Here is an 18,788-nt window from a genome sequence, read left to right on the forward strand (position 1 = left end):
TTGGGTTTTCATCGCTATGAAAAGGGAACTGGTGCATAGTGAGGCCCGATGGTGAGACACTCTAGGGAGGTGAGCAATTGTGCAGCGCACTAGGGAAGCTGGAGTCAAACTGGGGGTTTCGCAGTTATCCGTTATTTGCTTTGAAACCATTTTGGTATTGGTACTGAGGTGTGAAAGGTGGTATCGATAACAAAGTCAGAATTTAAGTATACCAGTCCAACACTAGTGGCAGGCAAAAATTTCAGCATGCTAGGACTTCCTTTACCTCAAAGCCAAGACATGGAATCAAATCCAGGGCCTGATCTATCCAATAAAAATCCAGCAGGGCTCTCAGTGTTATTTAGAAGCAGTACAGCTCTTGCCTATTCTTTAATCAAGCAGCTGGCTGTCTGCTCTCATCTACTGCCACCTGCTGGTCAGGAGGTGCTCCACTGATCTTCTATAGATCTTCTGTAGAATTCAGTGACCAGGAAGAATGCTGCCAGCAGTCAGCTTAGACACCAACATAGCAAAAATATTTTATTTTTCTCTATTCGTTCCTCCCTTTCTCTGTTCTCTTTTGGCCAATATCCTTGTCAAGTACTACAATACTGTCACAAACATTTGAAAAAAGTGAACCTGATGGTGTGCTTAGCCCAGTTACCCATTAAAGCGCTGCAATGTTACAAGGATATTTGTAATTAATGTGCAACACCCAGCAGTATAAGTGATATAGAAATCTGCAAAGGGTGATTCTCAGTTTTAAATGAAGAAGCAGACAGTGGTGTAGGCAGCTTACATAGTTTATTACTGCCATTTGTAACTCTTAGATTTGGGGGCACTGTAGCTTTTCCCTGGCAGAATGTGTAATGGAATATTCTTTAAGGATGCTTCTAAAGGTCAAAATCAACAAAAGTATAAGTGGTTGAGTATCAGTCAAGCGGAAATCAATGTTATTAAAGTCTTCTAAAGACTAAAGTGATATGCTTGTGATGCTAACTAAACAAACACATAAAGTCCTCTGGCAAAGAGGAATTCAATTGAAACGTTTGTAATGTGAACTAATTTCAAGCAGCAAGCTAAAAAGTGGTGCTAAAGAAAATGTACCTGTGGAGTGGGAACAGTAAATCAGCAAGTCAATGAGGGTGCTGTACATGTTCTTCTCCTAGCGGTCACCACTTTGGTGGTGCTCTTTTAGCTCACCTGACAATACGGATTTGTGACTGTGCTACAAGGGAACAGCAAACATTAAGACCCGAGTTTGTGCCCCAGAGGAGGAACCAGTATTTGCTATGATGAAGTTCTAGCTCTGCAATAGAGACACACTTACAAATACCCACTCTCAGTACCAAGGTGACATTGACCTTCTTATTTATCCACCTGTCACCTCAATGAAAATGATGTGAAGTAAATCCACTATAAAAGTTTGATATTCACTCTATATTGACCCATCACTATGCTTGCACTCCAGAATCTCCATCCCTATTTAAGGCCCATTTAGATGCTATGGTACAGTTTTATTGTGAAAAAGTGTTCATGAAAGACACTTTAACCTCCTAGGTTATTTTAATATTGGCAATCAGGTTAATACTGGAAATTCCTACCTGTAAATAATTAGCCATGGTTTACATGTACACCCTGCTGTACGTATCTCTGGAATCCTTCAATAACTCTAATGAGACAAAACAATGTACTTAACCCAACACACTGCACTTTATTCTCACAGAGATGAACACCTTAGCAGAGGCCAGATGCTGCTCATCTCATGGGCCACACTCTTGTCACCAGTGCATTATAAAACTTCAGCATCACCTCCTGTGACTTGTACTCCATACATCAAGGCGCTATATAACATGACATCCTGTTAGCCTTCTTAATGGCTTCTGAACACTGTCTGGGTGTTAATAGTGTCAAGTCCGCTACAACTCTCAGTTTCTCCTTATAAGGTGGACTTCACTCTAAGTTTATTTTTAAATTTCTGCACAATGTATACCTAGTTATTTATTTATAGATTGATTGATTACCTGTCCTGTGAGTCTGTATCTGTGTTTTTAATGTTTCTGCTGCTGTATGTATCTCAGTTTTTATATTTAATAAAGTTTATCTAATGGAATCTAATCAAATACCTGATACAATATGTGAAAATCAGGAAAATGGATGCCAACATCATGCTCTGACTTGCATTTTTGAAATGCACATTCAATGTTTTGATTTTTGGAAGCTTCTAAACTACATCACGCAAATTTTAAACTTTTAAAATAAAAATATTTCTCACAGCTTTTAAAAGCAGAATATACAGTGCCCTCCATAATGTTGGGGACAAAGACACATTTTTTTCCTTGATATACCCCTCTTCTCCATAGTTTAAAATTACAAATCAAACAAGTCAGATGTGATTAAAGTGCACATTGCAGACTTTCATTTAAGGGGATTTGAATATATTTTGGTCACACCCTGTAAAAATTACAACAATTTGTATACATGATACCTCCATTTCAGAGCATTATAATGTTTGAGACAAAGCAATGGTAGCAACTGGTTGTTGACACGGGGAGAACATGCAAACTCAATGCAAAGAGCACCTGGGATGTGAACCCTGGTCTTCCTACTGTGTGGCAGCAACACTTCCACTGTGAAACCATGCCACCCAACTCATGAGTAATTACTAAGAATGCAGTTTTTAGATTCTGATTAAAGAGCCATTCCAAAAAGTAGACTGTAATCTCTACCAATAACTTTGATTTACATGAACCAAAATTACTGGTTAACTGCTGCCCCCTAGAGAAAGATCTCATACATGACTAAATCGATTTAACGTTTGTTAAATCTAATGTTACATGCTCTGTGATTTGTAAATATAACGTTAAGTCAAATTCAAAGTAACATTTATTGTTACCTCAACCATATAAAAGTACACATAGAGATGAAATAACGAAGTGCAGGGCTAACCGTTTATGCATAGACCAGTAAGATAAGAGCGTATGCACAAATCGACAAAAAACATGCAACACAGTATTTAAATAGGCAATAAGCCAATACTTTAACTACTACAACTACACAGAGACCCATTAAATGCAAGATCTACGGATCAATGGGATAACTGTTCTTTTGACATGATAGACAAAGTGACTTGTGCATAAACTGGAAGGAGAGAACGGGGAATTAAAATATACAGGCAGTGATATAACAAATGCTCTCAACTTGCATTTTTCTGAAGTTTTCACATGTTAATAAGTGGATAAACCCCAGTAATAACAGGAACTACTAAGGAAGTAGTGAGGGATTTGGATATTGTAGATGATGCAGTACTGCTCAGATTAAATACGCAAAAACTGAACAAATCACAAGGACCTGATAGCATTTATACTCAAGTGCTTGAGGAGGTTAGTAAGTGCAGATATAAACCCTTGATGTATATTTTTTATAAGGTCACTGTGCACTGGGGAAATTTTCAAGGAATGGAAAATAGAAAATACTGTATTATCATGTTATATAAAAAGTATGATTGTGCATATCCAAGTAACTAAAGACCAGAAAGCTTAATGTGCATCACAGGCAAATCAATGGAAGGAATTATTAGATAGATAGATAGATAGATAGATAGATAGATAGATACTGTAAAGGCACAATAGATAGATAGATAGATAGATAGATAGATAGATAGATAGATAGATAGATAGATAGATAGATAGATAGATAGATAGATAGATATGAATGACACTATATCATAGATAGATAGATAGATAGATAGATAGATAGATAGATAGATAGATAGATAGATAGATAGATACTGTAAAGGCACAATAGATAGATAGATAGATAAATAGATACTGTAAAGGCACAATAGATAGATAGATAGATAGATAGATAGATAGATAGATAGATAGATAGATAGATAGATAGATAGATAGATAGATATGAATGACACTATATCATAGATAGATAGATAGATAGATAGATAGATAGATAGATAGATAGATAGATAGATAGATAGATAGATAGATAGATAGATAGATAGATACTTTATCTATTAAGGAAAAGACTGAGCAACATGTGGCAAGAACACCAGTTTTACTGAGCAGTCAGCATGGGTTCAGAAAACAGAGGTTGTGTTTTACTAACATGTTGGAGTTCTATGAGGGAGCAACAAAAGGATGGGATTAGAGTGATGCATACGATGTTATTTAATTAGATTTTCTGAAAGCATTTCATAAGGTGCTACATAAGAGACTGAGCATTAAACTTAAAGAAGTAAGAGTTCAGAGTATTGTGTGTAGATGGGTGCAGGATTGGCTAAAATATAGGAAGCAGGGGGTGGTGGTGTGAGGAACCTTATCAGAGTTGGTTGATGTGCAGAATGGTGCTCCCTCAGGGGTCGCTGCAATTTTAATATATATGTAAATGATTTGGAGCATAATCAGCAAGCTGGTGAAGTTTGCAGATAATACCAAGCTAGGTGTATTGGCAGATAATCTAGAATCCATTAAATCGTTAGAGACGGACTTGGACAGCATACTGGCTTGGGAAAATTTATGGTAAATGAAATTTAATGTCAGTAAATGTGAAGTATTACATACAGTAAGTAAAAATGATTTGAATGCACAATTAGAGGTCTAAAAATTGAAAACACTGCTTATGAGTCGTAGTGGACTCAATACTTAGCATTAAAACACAAGGCAGAAGTAAAGAATAAAGTTGTAATGGACTCACATCACATATTAATCAGATTACTAGGACTGCTTTTAAGTTGATAGATAGATAGATAGATAGATAGATAGATAGATAGATAGATAGATAGATAGATAGATAGATAGATAGATAGATACTTGTGAAGGGCACTATATAATGATAGATAGATAGATAGATAGATAGATAGATAGATAGATAGATAGATAGATAGATAGATAGATAGATAGATAGATGTGTGATGTACAAAAACGTATTAATTGGTATATCCTTTGCAGAGTGAAACATATAGATCCACTCACCAATGGTGAGCAAGTTAGAAAATGGATGGATGTCATTGACAGGCCATTTTAAAGGTATATTTAAAATCTAGTCCATTGTTGTGACAATGCTACGCCATAATGTAAATAAACACCATAATCATCCATACAACTACATTAATTTAAGGTTCCTTAATTTTATTCACATGCTTTATAAATTGTTTTACATACCAACTTGACTGCTTTCTAAAATTGCAGACTGCTCTTCTTGTAGGCTTCCAAAAGCCCTTTGTAACTGACATTTTTGTGAAAGGCGCCATTAATTCCAACACCCCGTGAGTAATGTTACTGGTTAAGGCTCAACAGAGCTTAAGTATTGATACACCTGAGCAACTTCACTTCTGTCACTTTGCTATTCAAAATTTCATTACTTGATCTTTTCTTTTGAGCTCTTACCAGTGTAGATCCTAATGAAGATGGGCACCGGAAAATCCCGCAAGCGGACCTTATTGCTCTTTGGAGACTCGACCAAGGATCGATCACAATTCTTAAAGTCGTGTTCGCTCACAATTCTTGACGTCGTGTCAAAAGGTCAAACACGACCAGGAGGTCATCCATCCAGAGATCAAAAGTTCACACCTTCAGCTTTGCTTTCTTGAGTTTCGTTACCTCGACCTCGCACCGCGCACATTACAACACAAGAACACGGCGACAAAGCGAGGGACCCGAAGAAAAGAGCAGCCGTCGGTAAACAGCACCCAAGTCAGCATGCTTACGAAGGATTCCAAACTTGTGCCATTAACAGTACAAGTGAATACACTACAAGTGTCGTGAATAACCTTTGTTCTTCTTGAAAATCAGATTCGTACGAGTCAAATGACGGGCCAACCACGAAGTAAAATGGGCGGGTAAAAATGGCGCACTGGTGCTGCACGGACGGTCGAGCGAACCGCTGATTGGCCGCCTAATAAATTGGCGGCCGCGAGTACAGCGGGAAAAACCTGAAGGCTTACAATGGGGTAAGGTGCAGGCGGAAGAGCGGTGTGGCGCGCTTTGCGCTTCAACAGTGCTGATGTATTTTCTCATGGTCTTTCGTAGGAGACAGCTTCTTTGTGTGATAACAACACTGCTGGCGCTATTCGGGTGTCGTGCAGAGGAAGGTAAACGTCAGTTCTTGTTCTTGCACTAGAAGCGCAGCGATCGCCTCGGCATGCACTTAATGCTGCCTCGTTTATATTTGCCGCAGCACGGCGGACCAAGCGCGCGCCCCTTCTTAACCAGCCACTAATCGGGGATACACGGCCGCGTAGTTAGATTTGGAGACGCGCCCACGTGCACGGAAAGCATTTCTGACCTAACTTTGTATTTTCCTGATATTGATCCTGCATCTGCAAAGCGAATAAAAATTCATCAGACAAATGTGACCTTGTAAAATTAATAGTAGCAGCGTACTGGCTTCAAAGTGTTACCGTGCCAAATGGATTTGAATGGAAGCGTCACTGTAGAATGTGGCTGTCGGAACAATGACACGTTTGAGCTGTGGGAAACGCGTGGAAAGTCTTACGCGTTTTTTTTTTGTTTTTTTTTAATCTCACATTTCTGTAAAGTGTTGAATTTTTGTGTCCGGAGTAAAAACGATTAACATGCAACTGATACAACACACAAACCAACTCCATCGTGCACAGTAGTCAATAGTGCTTCCCAAACTCGGTCCTGGGGGTGCAGGTTATTTTGGTTCTTAACAGCTTCTGTTTTTAATTGGACCCATTGCCTAAGTGAGTGGTTATTTCCCAGTTTGTTTTTGGTGTCAAAGAAGAAATTACAAAAGTTATACCTGCTTAATTTTTAATAAAATGTATTATGTGGATTTTTATTATTGATTTCCATTCTGCCTTTCCATTATTGACTGACTGAGTCTGATACTGAAGCAGTTGCAGCTTTTTATCATTTTAGTGTTTGCCCTCAAGTCTGCTTTGCTTGTTTTTGGACACAATTGGGATACAACAAATTGTGTAGTCTGCTCCCTAAGGGGAAAAACAGGGGGGCAAAGAATTTAAAGCTATAGCAAACAATAGGAATATGTGTAAATGTCTTGATGTAATAATCAACTACTGTGCCTTTCTATATGCATAAGAGAAAAAAGACCCTCTAACTAAATGAGATCAGTTATCAATTATGGGGTCCCCAAGGGTGGAGTTGGGGGGGGGGGGGGGTGGTTTACAATAACGGTTAACCGCACCATATTTTTTTTTTTTTTTTTTTTTTGACCAATTAGTATTTGCATACATTAGTGATAATAGCGAAATCATGGGTAAATGGAAAAAATAACTTTTTTTTTTTTTTTAATTTTGAATGTATTGGGTTAGTCTAGTTCAATAGCCTATATATATAAAAATTTACTAATTGCAAATGTAGAATGTCAGTTTTTCTAGCAATGGAGAGCTTTTTTTAGCATGGTAGGAGAATAAGCAAATGTGAAGAGTACAATCCTCAAGTCCTTGATGGTGCTCAAAATCTGAGGATGGGATTTGTTTAGTTTTAACACAAGTTTTCACATAAGCCCATTTGAGAGGTGCTTATGCTTTGAATAAAAATATAGACTTCAAATGTGCTGCTGACGGCAGATTATAAAATCTGTAAACTGTTTAAGGACCTCAGTTGTGACCAACGCAGTATGTCAATGCATCTACTTGCTCTGAACAACAAACGCTACACCTGAAACTGCCCCTGTGATGTCTACAGGACCTCAGGGGAGAAAATGTACTGGAAATATAATACTACACTCACCCAGGCAAATCTTTTTCAGTTATTGCTATCGGGGAAATGTTTGTTACTAAAGGAAAAAAACTTCTAGACTTTAACCATAGTGGTTACTGTAGGAAAAATGGTTTAACTGTTTCTGATCAATCTCTATTGAACCGAGAATGGAAATCTGCTAAATTGTGTATATATAACTTGGCTAATATTTCTGGATGGGACTGCAATGCTTCTGTCTTTACTGTAGAAGTTGTGACTGTTTCATGTATTGCATGTTGTGATGTTTAATTCTATATACTTTTGCTAGTTACTAGAATTTTTTTTTTTTTTTGGTGTTGCATCCATATACTATGTTGCTGGCAATAAAGTTAACGCTCATTGGTTTCTGATCTCCAGCTGTTGGCAAGCGACAAAATGCAAAGGCTGTCCCTTCCATATTTGTTACTTGTGGACTGGTCGAGGTGCTTTTCTATCCCCAATTTCAAACCTTGTTCCTGACCCCAAAAAATGTTTGGGTTTTTTTTTTTAGGTCATGTTATTTGCTCCTCCAATTCCATGACCCTTGAGATGCCACCAGATGCTGTGTTGGACTCTGACCGGCGAGTCTATGTGATTGGTGAGGTCTATACACTGTGTATGAAATGTATGACGTTGCTTCAGTACTATGGTTCCTCTAAACTGGGCATCTGACTTGCAGACTTGAATACCAAAGGCAGCCTTTTATTAGATGATGCTGCTCTGAAAAAATGCAAGTACACTCAGCAGCTGACCCCAGTGTACTTGCTGAAGGCTGGCTTTGACTCGTGTGGAGTTCAGTATAAAGTAAGTTCTACATTCAGTCCTACTTGAGTTATGCAAGAGTTCTGAAAATGCAATTTCACCTCTATCATCCCTTCAATGCATTTGGCGATCACTATTCTTTATACAAACTTGAGTGCGATCTTCCTTGTACCCTGGGAGCAATTGTAATGTAATGTTTGAGCAGAACCTGTCAAAACAATAACCACAAAGCAGTCAACCACTAGCTGAGATCACTGGTTGGGTGGGGCAAAGAAACCACCATGCACAACCTAGGCCCTGTTCCTTGCTTTACCTGTTCCAATAACCAATTTTTAATGAAGAGGTGCCTGTCTTCCACAGGGTGGTGTTTATATCTTGTATGTGCAGGTGGACTACTACTCCAGCAGTCTCTCCCGGGCTGTCTCCCGCACCTTCAAAGTTAGCTGCTCACAGCCTCAAGCTGATAATCCACCACAGGCACAATTTCTTTCAGGGGCTACAAATTGTACACCGGATTTTATGGAGGTAAAGTTTAAAAACCAGTGGCTCTTTTGGGAGTGTGAAATTTCCTGAACTTTCAATCTATTACAGGCCCAAACAGTCCAGGTAATACCAAGCTTCGACAGTGTGGTATGTATTCTTCAGCTACCCACTCTTGTGCCTCTGAATGCTAATTAGCATCTGACTTGTCCATCTTCTTCTCCTGTTAGGGAGGTGGCACATGGTATGTTCAAGTTAAAGGTCCCAAAGGATTTCTGATGGGCATGAAAGAAGCTCAGGCCAATGGCTATACATTTTACAATGTCGACAGCTTTGTGGTGGCAAGGGTCCGCTTTAATGCAAAAGGAGTTCAGAAGCTGGCGGTAGGTGGCTTTGGAAAGGTGGTGGAGGAGGAGTTTGGTTGGATAAGACCCCAAACTAGTTGCATATGTTTTTGGAGCAAATGTAGATGAGTAATGTCTAAGATTTTTTTCCCTGTTCCCACCCCCTTGCTGTTTTCCTGAAATTTTCTTCCTTTTCTCCCTTAGAGTGTACCAGGAGGCCAGACTCTGTACTTGGCAGATTTTTCCCTATGGTACTCTTATCCAGTTGGGAGGATTACAATAAGCTTTCTGCTACTTTGTGTGCCTAGTAAGTGATTAACTCTTTCCCTTCCACTCAGGGGCAGAACTCCAATCTGGATTTGTCATAGCAGCCAATATTCTAGAAATCCATTCCTATTTTCATGTCGTGTGGAAGATATTAGCATCCTGGTGGACTCTTTCATAGTAGCAACTGATGCAAAGTTGTAGTTGCATACAAGCTAAACCACCTAGCAGCCCCAATGCTTTTACAGTACTTGATGTTGCACCTCAAATATTGGAGTTTTCCCATTCAGAGATAGTAGTGTAAGAACCAAGGTGTTGGTTATTATTACTGCAGCCTTCTGCACATGCAGGGCTTGTTTGCTAAATGCTTACTGTAGTGTACAACAGGGTACAAAGTCATTGACCACAGAGCATATGGGAGGTTTAAATGAACCATGTCCCTTTTTCTCTTCTAGGTGCAATAACCTGTAGCCAATCTGGAATGAGCATAATCCTTCCCACACCAAACTTAAAATTCCAAAAAGTGAAAATTGGCAGTCAAGTGTACACTTCCCACCCTGCACCTACTGCCATCCACCTTATAATAGTGTCCACCTTTGTTAGAATAGCTGTACCATTTAGCTATCCTTTGATGTCAAACAAGGTAACTTTGATTTTATAAGACTGTCTGGCTCGGAGTTGAGCCAACCAGCAGATTAAATCCAACCCCCAAATTTAATGATGCTTGGGTCTTTGTCTAGCCCTGTCCAGGGGGGATGATGCGGGTTTTGCCAATCACTTGGATTACATTCTCTTACAAAAGTATAAAGGTGGACATGATGTTCAACCCAACCTGTCCTTGTCAGCGCAAAGGTCAAACCGTAGGTAAGATGGGCCATCCTTGCTAGGCTAACTATAATCTAGAACCTTCTGGGCCTTTGGGATGGGCTAAATGTGGGTTTGGGGATGAAGGCTACAGAGTGAAATACCTATTGGTAGGTGTAGCATCATTGAGCATAAATCCTGAAGAGTTTGTCATATTGGCTTTGAGCAGTTTTCTCCTGTATTTAATATATACAGTATCCCTCTGCCAGAATGGATTGATGTCCTTTGAAGTGAATAGTAATGCCACACAGCCAGCCTTGAACTTGACTTCTGCACAGTTGCTGGATCCTTCCTGCCAGCCCTCTGTGGTCTCTGCCACTGGGCTGATGTATAGCTTTCCTTTGATGAGCTGTGGTACCACCACTAAGGTAAGGGGTTCTTGAAAGTGGTGTTTAGCTTAGAATGGTAGGTAGCTTGTGGCTTTTGGTCTACTTTTCTAGATGCTGGGTGGCCGCCTTGTTTATGAGAATGAGGTGCGTGTGATGCCACAAACTGAGCTGGGCATTATTACTAGGGACAGTGAATTCATGTAAGTACACTTTTTTGGTAGAGCAACATCTGTTTTGCATTATAAAGTACCTGAGATTCTCCTTAACTTCTTCTCTTCCCCTGCCCTCCCAATTGTAGCTTGACAGTGCTGTGCTACTATAACGACAGTGCGGACAGGAACCTGTCTTTGGCTGTTCTAACCAATGCACCACCTGCCCCTGCTGTGAACCAAGGAAATCTCACAGTAGTCCTCCGGGCATATCCAGGTATGGCTGCTGCCTTTTGGAGTGGTCTTCAAAATTTCACACACCCAGATGACTTTCCTTCTCTCCCTAGATGAAATGTATCGAATACCCTATAGAGACAAGGACTACCCAGTTGTGAAATACCTGAGGAATCCCATCTATCTGGAGGTGCAAGTCCTCAATAGACAGGACCCTAACATTGAGCTTGTACTAGAGAACTGCTGGGCCACTGCCTCTCCCAATCCAGTCTCTCTACCCCGTTGGACAGTCATTGCTGCTGGGTAGAAGATCCCTGCTAGCTTTGCTTTAAAGAAAAAAAAAAAAAAGAAAACGATGGCATTTTAGTACTGTTTCTTGCTTGGTTTTGTAGCTGTGCATATGGAGGAGATGACTACCCAACAGTGATGCATCCCATGTCCAGCTTCACTGGAATCCAGTTCCCCAGTCACTACAAGAGGTTTGATGTAAAGGCTTTTGCCTTTGTATCCAGTGGAGCTGCCCGGAGTAGTGCGGTAAGGATAGCGTTTTGGGCTTTGTAGTACTTTGTGGATTAGGACCCTTGTTTAGCAGGTCCTGCAGAAACAAGATTCAATGTAGAATACTGCTTGGTTTTAGGTCTATTTCCACTGCAGTGCATTGATCTGCGATATTGCCAACCCAGACTCTACAGCCTGTGCTAGCATCTGCCCAGTTACCCAACCCATTCGCTTCAGAAGAAGTAATTCCTAATGTGTTCAGCAGCTATGACAGTCCTGCACCTTTTGTGTATCTGTTTTTTTGATAACTCCCTAATATATTGTGCAGGCTTTTCTGGAGGGCAGGATCGTGCTGTTCTGGGTGAAGTGGTGAGCAGTTTGCCAGGTCCTGTAGCTGTAATGAAGAAACGTATCACCAAAGCTGGTAAGATAGGAAGAATGCTTTGAGTGCCAGACCTGCGTGCGTTTATTTGAAGTACCACATTCCTGTTTCATTGTGACCTTTTTTTAAATGCTCTCCTGTTCAGGTATGATCACTACAGACTCCTCTTCAAAGCAACTGAAGGTGCAGACTGGCCAGCTTCTCTGGACAACTCTCCTGGTGGTTGGAGTGGTCCTTATGGTGGCTACATTAGCTTTTGCATGTTTTGCATCTGGATTTCAAAGAAATAAGTTTACCAAATAAAACGTTTCTACTGTGTACAGTTTTGGGGCTGGTCTCTAATCTTTGGAGTAGCATTGACCTAGACTTGGTTATCTGGATGTATTGGAGTGACTGACAAGTGGTGCAGTTTGACTAGTGTAAAACTATGGTGCCACTCAGTACTAAAATGGTTGTGCTTAACTGAATGTTGGCATCTCCTGGAATGAGTTGAAATGGAGTAGTGCTTGATGGCAGTTGTAGTGTTTTAGACCTTCCCCCCCCCCCCTTTTTTTTTTTTTTTTTTTGGGAATGATGCTAAATATTGGCAGTTAAACACACCACACACAAATACCATCTGCCTTGGCACTCTATTTAAATTGTCAACACCCTTGCATTTCAGCAAAACTATTTTTGGTTTAAAGTCTTGTTTATCGAGTGTTGGGGTTAAATTAGAGGATTCTCTTCAGGGCGGACCTTTCCCCTCAAGGGGGGGAAAAAAAAAAAAAAAAAATGTAGTGTGTTTACTCTCCTTAGCTTGGATTTAAACACTAAGCCCAAGTTTTGGGGTGTGAGAAATGCACCTTAAAATATTATCCCTATTTTTAGTAAAGGGATAATAGCCTGCTATTTCAGCCTGTGCCTTGAGGGAAGCACAATTTTGAATACTTTTTAAAGTCTCGGACTGTTTAAGTACATTCAGCATAACTTCTCCATATTTTGGAATTTCATGGATGGGCTAGCTAGGAATTGCTTGAATTAACTAGTTTTATAAAGCACCCTTTCCCATTCTCACAGCATCAAGTCTGGAAGCTGTGTGCCGTTTTTAAGGGAAATTGTTTCCTCTTGGCTAAAATCTAGGAATATGAAATGCCTCAATTTTATAGCCAAGATTCAAGAGTATTGTCACTTCATCCATATACAGTAGTACAGGTGGCGCAGTGGTAGTGCTGCTGCTTTGCAGTAAGGAGACTGTGGACGATTGTGGGTTCGCTTCCCGGTTCCTCCCTGTGTGGATAGCGCTTTGAGTACTGAGAAAAGTGCTATATAAATGTAATGAATTATTAATGTATTATTATTTCAGCATACAGTGAAACAAAACCACATTCCTCCAGGACCATGGTGCTGCATAAAACACAGGATAACGAAGAATCCACGACACAACATAGACACTATTTTAACAAGGTGCATGCGAGTCCAATGTGCAACACTCCAGAACAGAACACGTATATCGGACCAGTCCATGAGTGTTCAGGAGTCTGACTGCTTCGGGGAAGAAACTGTTACACATCCTGGTGGTGAGGACCCAAATGCTTAGGTACCCTTTTTTTTTTTTTTTTTTTTTCCCCCCCCCCCCCCCCCCCCCCCCAAATGGAAGAAGTGTAAACCATGAATGTGAAGGGTGTGTTGGATCATTCACAATGCTGGTGGCTTTGCGGATGCAGCGTGTGGTGTAAATGTCCATGATGGAGGGAAGAGAGACCGATCTTCTCACCTGTCTTCACTATCTGTTGTAGGACTTTGTGATACCTGACTGCAATTTCCGAACTACAGTGATGCAGCCAGGGTCATGTGTCCAGAAAGTTGCACTTCAGACTAATTAAGGAAGTCTGCTCCACACTTGCAGCTGCATGAAAACTGTCAAAGTAAATTTCAAGTTTGTTGGACTGATTTGACACCAAAATAAATACAATTATTTTGTAATAAATAAAAATGTGGTGAGGCAAACTGCTTCTAAGATGGCATATAGGGGTAAACATCTGTATAATTTTTTTTTTTTTTTAAATATAGGTGGAAGCCTGTGATTTCAGCATGGAGTGCACAGGCGTGGGCAAAAGTATTCAATGATATTTGACAATCCTCAAATTTCTGCATGACAAAAGCTTTTTGTACAGATTTATTCAGTGTTTTTAATGTGAACTCTTATGCTATAACTGTAGAAGGAAAAACTCAAGTTAGTGTTTGCCTAAGTATTCAAGCCCTACACATTCATAGATTGAGAACCCTTTTGCTGCAATGAGGGCCTTCATTCGGTTAGGGGAAGTATGGACAAGTTTTGCATGTTGTTCAGGAGGGATTCTTGCCAATTCTTCCCAGAATTGGCAGAGATCCTGTAGGTTGATGGGATGGTACCTCTGGCCAGCAGTTTTCAAATGGTGGCCACAGATTCTCAATGGGGTTAAGATCAGGGCTTTGACTTAGTCATTCCAAAACATTCACCATTCTGTTTCTGAGCCATTCCAGTGTCACTTTGTGCCATTGTCTTGTTGAAAGATACTTTACTAATCCCAAGGGGAAATTCACATACTCCAGAAAGATGACTCTTCTATTGAGCCACTGGTTCATAGCTGACTGGAGCAAGTTCTCCTGCAATGTTTTGTGGTATTTGTGTCCAACCATTGTTCTTTCAACTCTGACAAGATTCCCAGTTCCAGTGCTTAATGCTGCCACTACCATACTACAGCATAGGTAGGGTGCTTCTTGAGGCATGAGCAGTGTTAGTTTTACGCCACACAAACACGTCTTTGAAATGTGGCCAAAACATTCTATTTTAGTCTCATCTGAAAATCATAAATCTTCTCCCACATCTTAACTGGGTCTTTCTCATGCTGTATAATAAGTGCCATACGTGCTTTTTATGCGGACCTTCTTAAGGAATGGCTTCTTGTGTTACCCTCGCGTTGAAGCCTGTTTTATGGAGAGCTCTTGAAATTGTGGACGCCTGCACCTTCACTCCAATTTCAGCCAAAAAGCATTACAGATTTCTGAATGTGATGGTTGGATTTTTAATTTTGAGGGATGGCCTGTGCTTGTAAGAGTCTGGGTGTTGTGATGAATCTTCCACTGTCTGATGATGGATCCGGCAGTGTGCAACAGGACATTCAAGCTCTTCATATTTTTTTTTTTTTGTAGCGGTTTCCTACTTGTGCATTTCAATGACTTTGTTTTTCCCAGCAGCAGAATGCTTCTTGGTCTTCATTTTTGCTTTGATTGTCCAACAAACACTAAAGCCCTTACAAAGCAGAGAGATGTAAGGGACTCACGAGTAGTACTTCATTATGTTTAATTATAATGGTCAAATGACTATCTCCTTTGTGATTCATTTGTAAACCTGGAGCTTCCAAAGCACAGAGATTTAAATATGTATGCAAACGATAACCTTGGAGTTTTTCTTATTCAATTAAATAGCTACAGAAAAGGTTTCACTTTGGAAATGTATTGTTGCAGCATAAGAGTTCACATTAAACATACTGAATGGACAAATATGTGTACAAAACTTTTATCATGCAGAAAATTAGGATGATTTCCAAAGGAATTTTGCTTGCCACTGTACCTGTCTTTTTGTGGAATTTGAATAGCATATTATAATGGGCTCTATGCAAAGCTTACATGACTTTAAATGCAATTGTTTCTTTCACTTTGAGTTTGATTTTATAGGACTGGGCAAATTTGTGTGATGTTATCAGAATCACAGCTGCCTTTTAGCAGGGTGAGGGGTGGAGAGACTAACTACAGCATACAAACATCCTTTTTCATGATCCGGTTTCAGCAAGAAAATATTAGTCTATTATAGTCAATTTAAACAAGGTTGTGGATACACTTGCCCAGTGATTCATAACTCATCCATATACAGAACAGTTTAAAAAATGATTTAAAGGTTTTAATTGATCTTAGAACTGTCATGATCTGATTTGTATGTTTTTTTTCTCCTTGGCCTCTAAAAATGGTAATAGACTTCCAAAAACAAAGTTTTATTTCAAAAAGCAATGGCTATTGCTGTGGGTGCTGATGTTTTGCACCTTGCTGGACAGGATGCCTGGAAATGTATCATTACTGTGATGGCTAAAATGTAAGCATGGCACACATCTTGGTTGTCCAAGTTTGAAGATTCTAACTGAATATGTAGTGTTGTATTGCTTTGAGGGAAAACAACAAAACCCACCCTTTTGGTTTTGAACTCTGTTCTGCCGCTTGACTAAAATTTGTGTACTGTTGTGTTCTGACACTCTTACTACATCTATTTACTTGGGCTGTGTTTAATAAATCTTGTCCTATGGGTTTTAATTGTTTTGACTAGATATGGAATCAGAAGATGGGTCATAAGTGATTGTTGTCCTGTGTAGCCAGTGAATATATACAAACCAACAAGGGCCTATTTGACCCAGTTTTCCAAATTGAGATTTGCTGGGGTGATGTCTATTACTGAACAAATTATTTGTGATCGTGTTAGAGCTGCACATTTTGATCCAACCACCAGCATAATTATAGATTAGATTTACTTAGATGGTTGGTTTCTTTGTTGAATCTGGAAAATAAACTGATCCTAGAACAATTCAACTGGTAATTTAGTGTTAGAATTTTTGACAGTGTAAATTATCTAAGTTTCTCCCTTTTAATACTTCAGATTTGCTCAGTTGCTTCATATTCTGAGTACTTCCTATGTGAATCTATTTTTTAAGCTCAATCTGTTCATTACCTAGTGATGTGGCTCAGGGGTTGCCAACTCCAGTTCTGGAGGACCACTGTGGTTACAGGTTTTCATTCTAACCCTTTTAATTAGTGACCTGATTTTGCTGCTACTTTTGAATTAATTTTAGTTGACTTGATTAAAGATTTGTTCCCCTGAATTTCTTCATCGTTCCTCTGATTTGCTTCATTTCTTTCCTTAAATGGCACCAAAACAGAAATAAAACCTGAAGTGAGGGAGCCAACAGAAGACCAACTAAGTCAGGACCTGAAATTCCTACCAACCTATTTCATTCCAACCAGTTGCTTAATTATGTGCTGATTCTTGTTAAACTCATTCTTTAATTCCATGGCTTGTTGCTGTTCTCATAGTACAATAGCGGACATTTCTGAAATTTTTGATTCGCTTTTTTAAGAGCACTGTTCAAATGTTTTGTGGACCTGAGCAGATCAGCAGTCCTGAGCCCTTCATTTTTCCTTATTTTCTGATATGCTATGATGGACAGTGATTACTGCTCATGTTTTGCTTCTTTTAGTATTGTTTGGCTGCTAATTAAGGGGAAAATTAGGTCTAAGTCTTCAGGAGCAAGTCAATTAAAACGAATTCAAAACAAATTAGCAGCAAAACCAGGTCACTAAGGGTTAGAATGAAAATCTGCAGCCATAGTGGTCCTCTGGGACCAGAGTTAGTAACCCCTGATGTAGCCAAGTTTGTTCCTTTCAATTATCGCACATAAGATAATGGCTTAAATTTTTGTTCTCAGATACCATTTTCAAATCTGCTTAATCTATTTTTTGGGAGTGACAGCCCAGTCAGAGCCTAAGATGCAAGGCAGGAATTTGTACCAAACTGGGAATCATTCTAGCAGAGGGCCCACTGTATCAGGGCAGTTGAAAGTTAACCACCTCAGCCTCAAAATCTCAAACATCAATAGAAGATTCACAATTCATATCCTGTATGGTGCTAAGGCAGTGTTTCCCAACCTCACTCCTGGGGAACCCCCTGTGGCTGCAGGTTTTTGTTTCAACCAGATTCCTGATCCGTGACAACACCCGATAGCACTGATCTCACTTAATTAGCTGGTATCTCTTATTGTACATTCAGAAAAGCACAGTAGCATATTTACATACATTTAAAAATTCCTGCTTTTTCTAGAGATGGAAATGCTTAACTGTTTTGTTGGTTTCATACTATTTTGCCCTCTGTGCAGTTTTTCCCCCTTTGTTGTATCGACACTTAAAATGAGCAGAGAAGACAGAATAATCAAAGGCTGCAAGTACTTTAGCATCAGACCCACTACTTAGTAAATTGATTCATTAGAACATCTAGAAAAGTAGAATGAAGAGGGGAAAATTGCCATAACTGCTTGGTATATTATATTTAACCATACTTAATTTCTATATTGTTCCCAAAACACAGAACTTGGGAAATATCACTTGATTAGCCCAGGAGTCCAATTAAAAACAGAAGCGGGTTAGAACAAAAACCTGCAGCCACAGGGGGTCCTCAGGACTGAGGTTGGGAAACACTGGTCTAAGGTAACAGCTTACTAATTTCACCATCATTCACCTCAAGATTCTTTCAAAAATATGTTCAGTGGTATCAGTAAAAAAACCACTTCCTCAGAAAGAAGATTCCTATAAAGAAATATTCAGTTTAATAACTGAATTGTTACAAATTGGTTTTCCAGAAGCAGAATATAACCTTTACTAATCACATGTCATTTTTAGTAAGCAATTGATAATGGCCCCCATGATTGCTTTAATTTTTTTTTTTTTTTTTTTTAAAAACCAAGCATGAATGCACAGCAGCTGGCCTCTCCAACATGTAGTTAAGGTAATTCCTGGCTCTGCTATCAGCTGTAGGCATGGTGTCAAATTAGGAGAAATCTGTCAGAGTGGCAAGCTTTATAAATTTAAAAAAGTTTCTGGGTCATGGGCCAGTTTGTCAGGTGAAGAACTTAAACCCTCTTACATATTTAAAAAAAAAAAAAAAAATTACAATCAAGTTAAACTGTAGAAAATGCAATCCAAAAAACCTTCATATTGACATGAAT

The 18,788-nt window shown here is 39.3% G+C and overlaps 1 protein-coding gene across 1 annotated transcript; it reads left to right on the top strand.

Moving 5' to 3' along the window:
- Positions 1-5,907: 5,907 nt before the first annotated feature.
- Positions 5,908-12,324, top strand: LOC114661054 (zona pellucida sperm-binding protein 2-like). Its single transcript, XM_028814161.2, has 18 exons — positions 5,908-5,944; positions 6,024-6,085; positions 8,212-8,298; positions 8,380-8,504; positions 8,823-8,987; positions 9,054-9,092; positions 9,173-9,325; positions 9,491-9,593; positions 10,006-10,193; positions 10,291-10,414; positions 10,610-10,782; positions 10,855-10,943; positions 11,042-11,169; positions 11,240-11,429; positions 11,519-11,660; positions 11,764-11,866; positions 11,953-12,048; positions 12,152-12,324. The coding sequence occupies exons 1-18, from the start codon at positions 5,940-5,942 to the stop codon at positions 12,307-12,309; spliced, it is 2,130 nt and encodes a 709-aa protein (XP_028669994.2). The 5' UTR covers positions 5,908-5,939; the 3' UTR covers positions 12,310-12,324.
- Positions 12,325-18,788: the final 6,464 nt, after the last annotated feature.

This window comes from Erpetoichthys calabaricus, chromosome 11 (assembly GCF_900747795.2).
Source record: "Erpetoichthys calabaricus chromosome 11, fErpCal1.3, whole genome shotgun sequence".
Classification (NCBI taxonomy): Eukaryota; Metazoa; Chordata; class Cladistia; order Polypteriformes; family Polypteridae; genus Erpetoichthys; species Erpetoichthys calabaricus.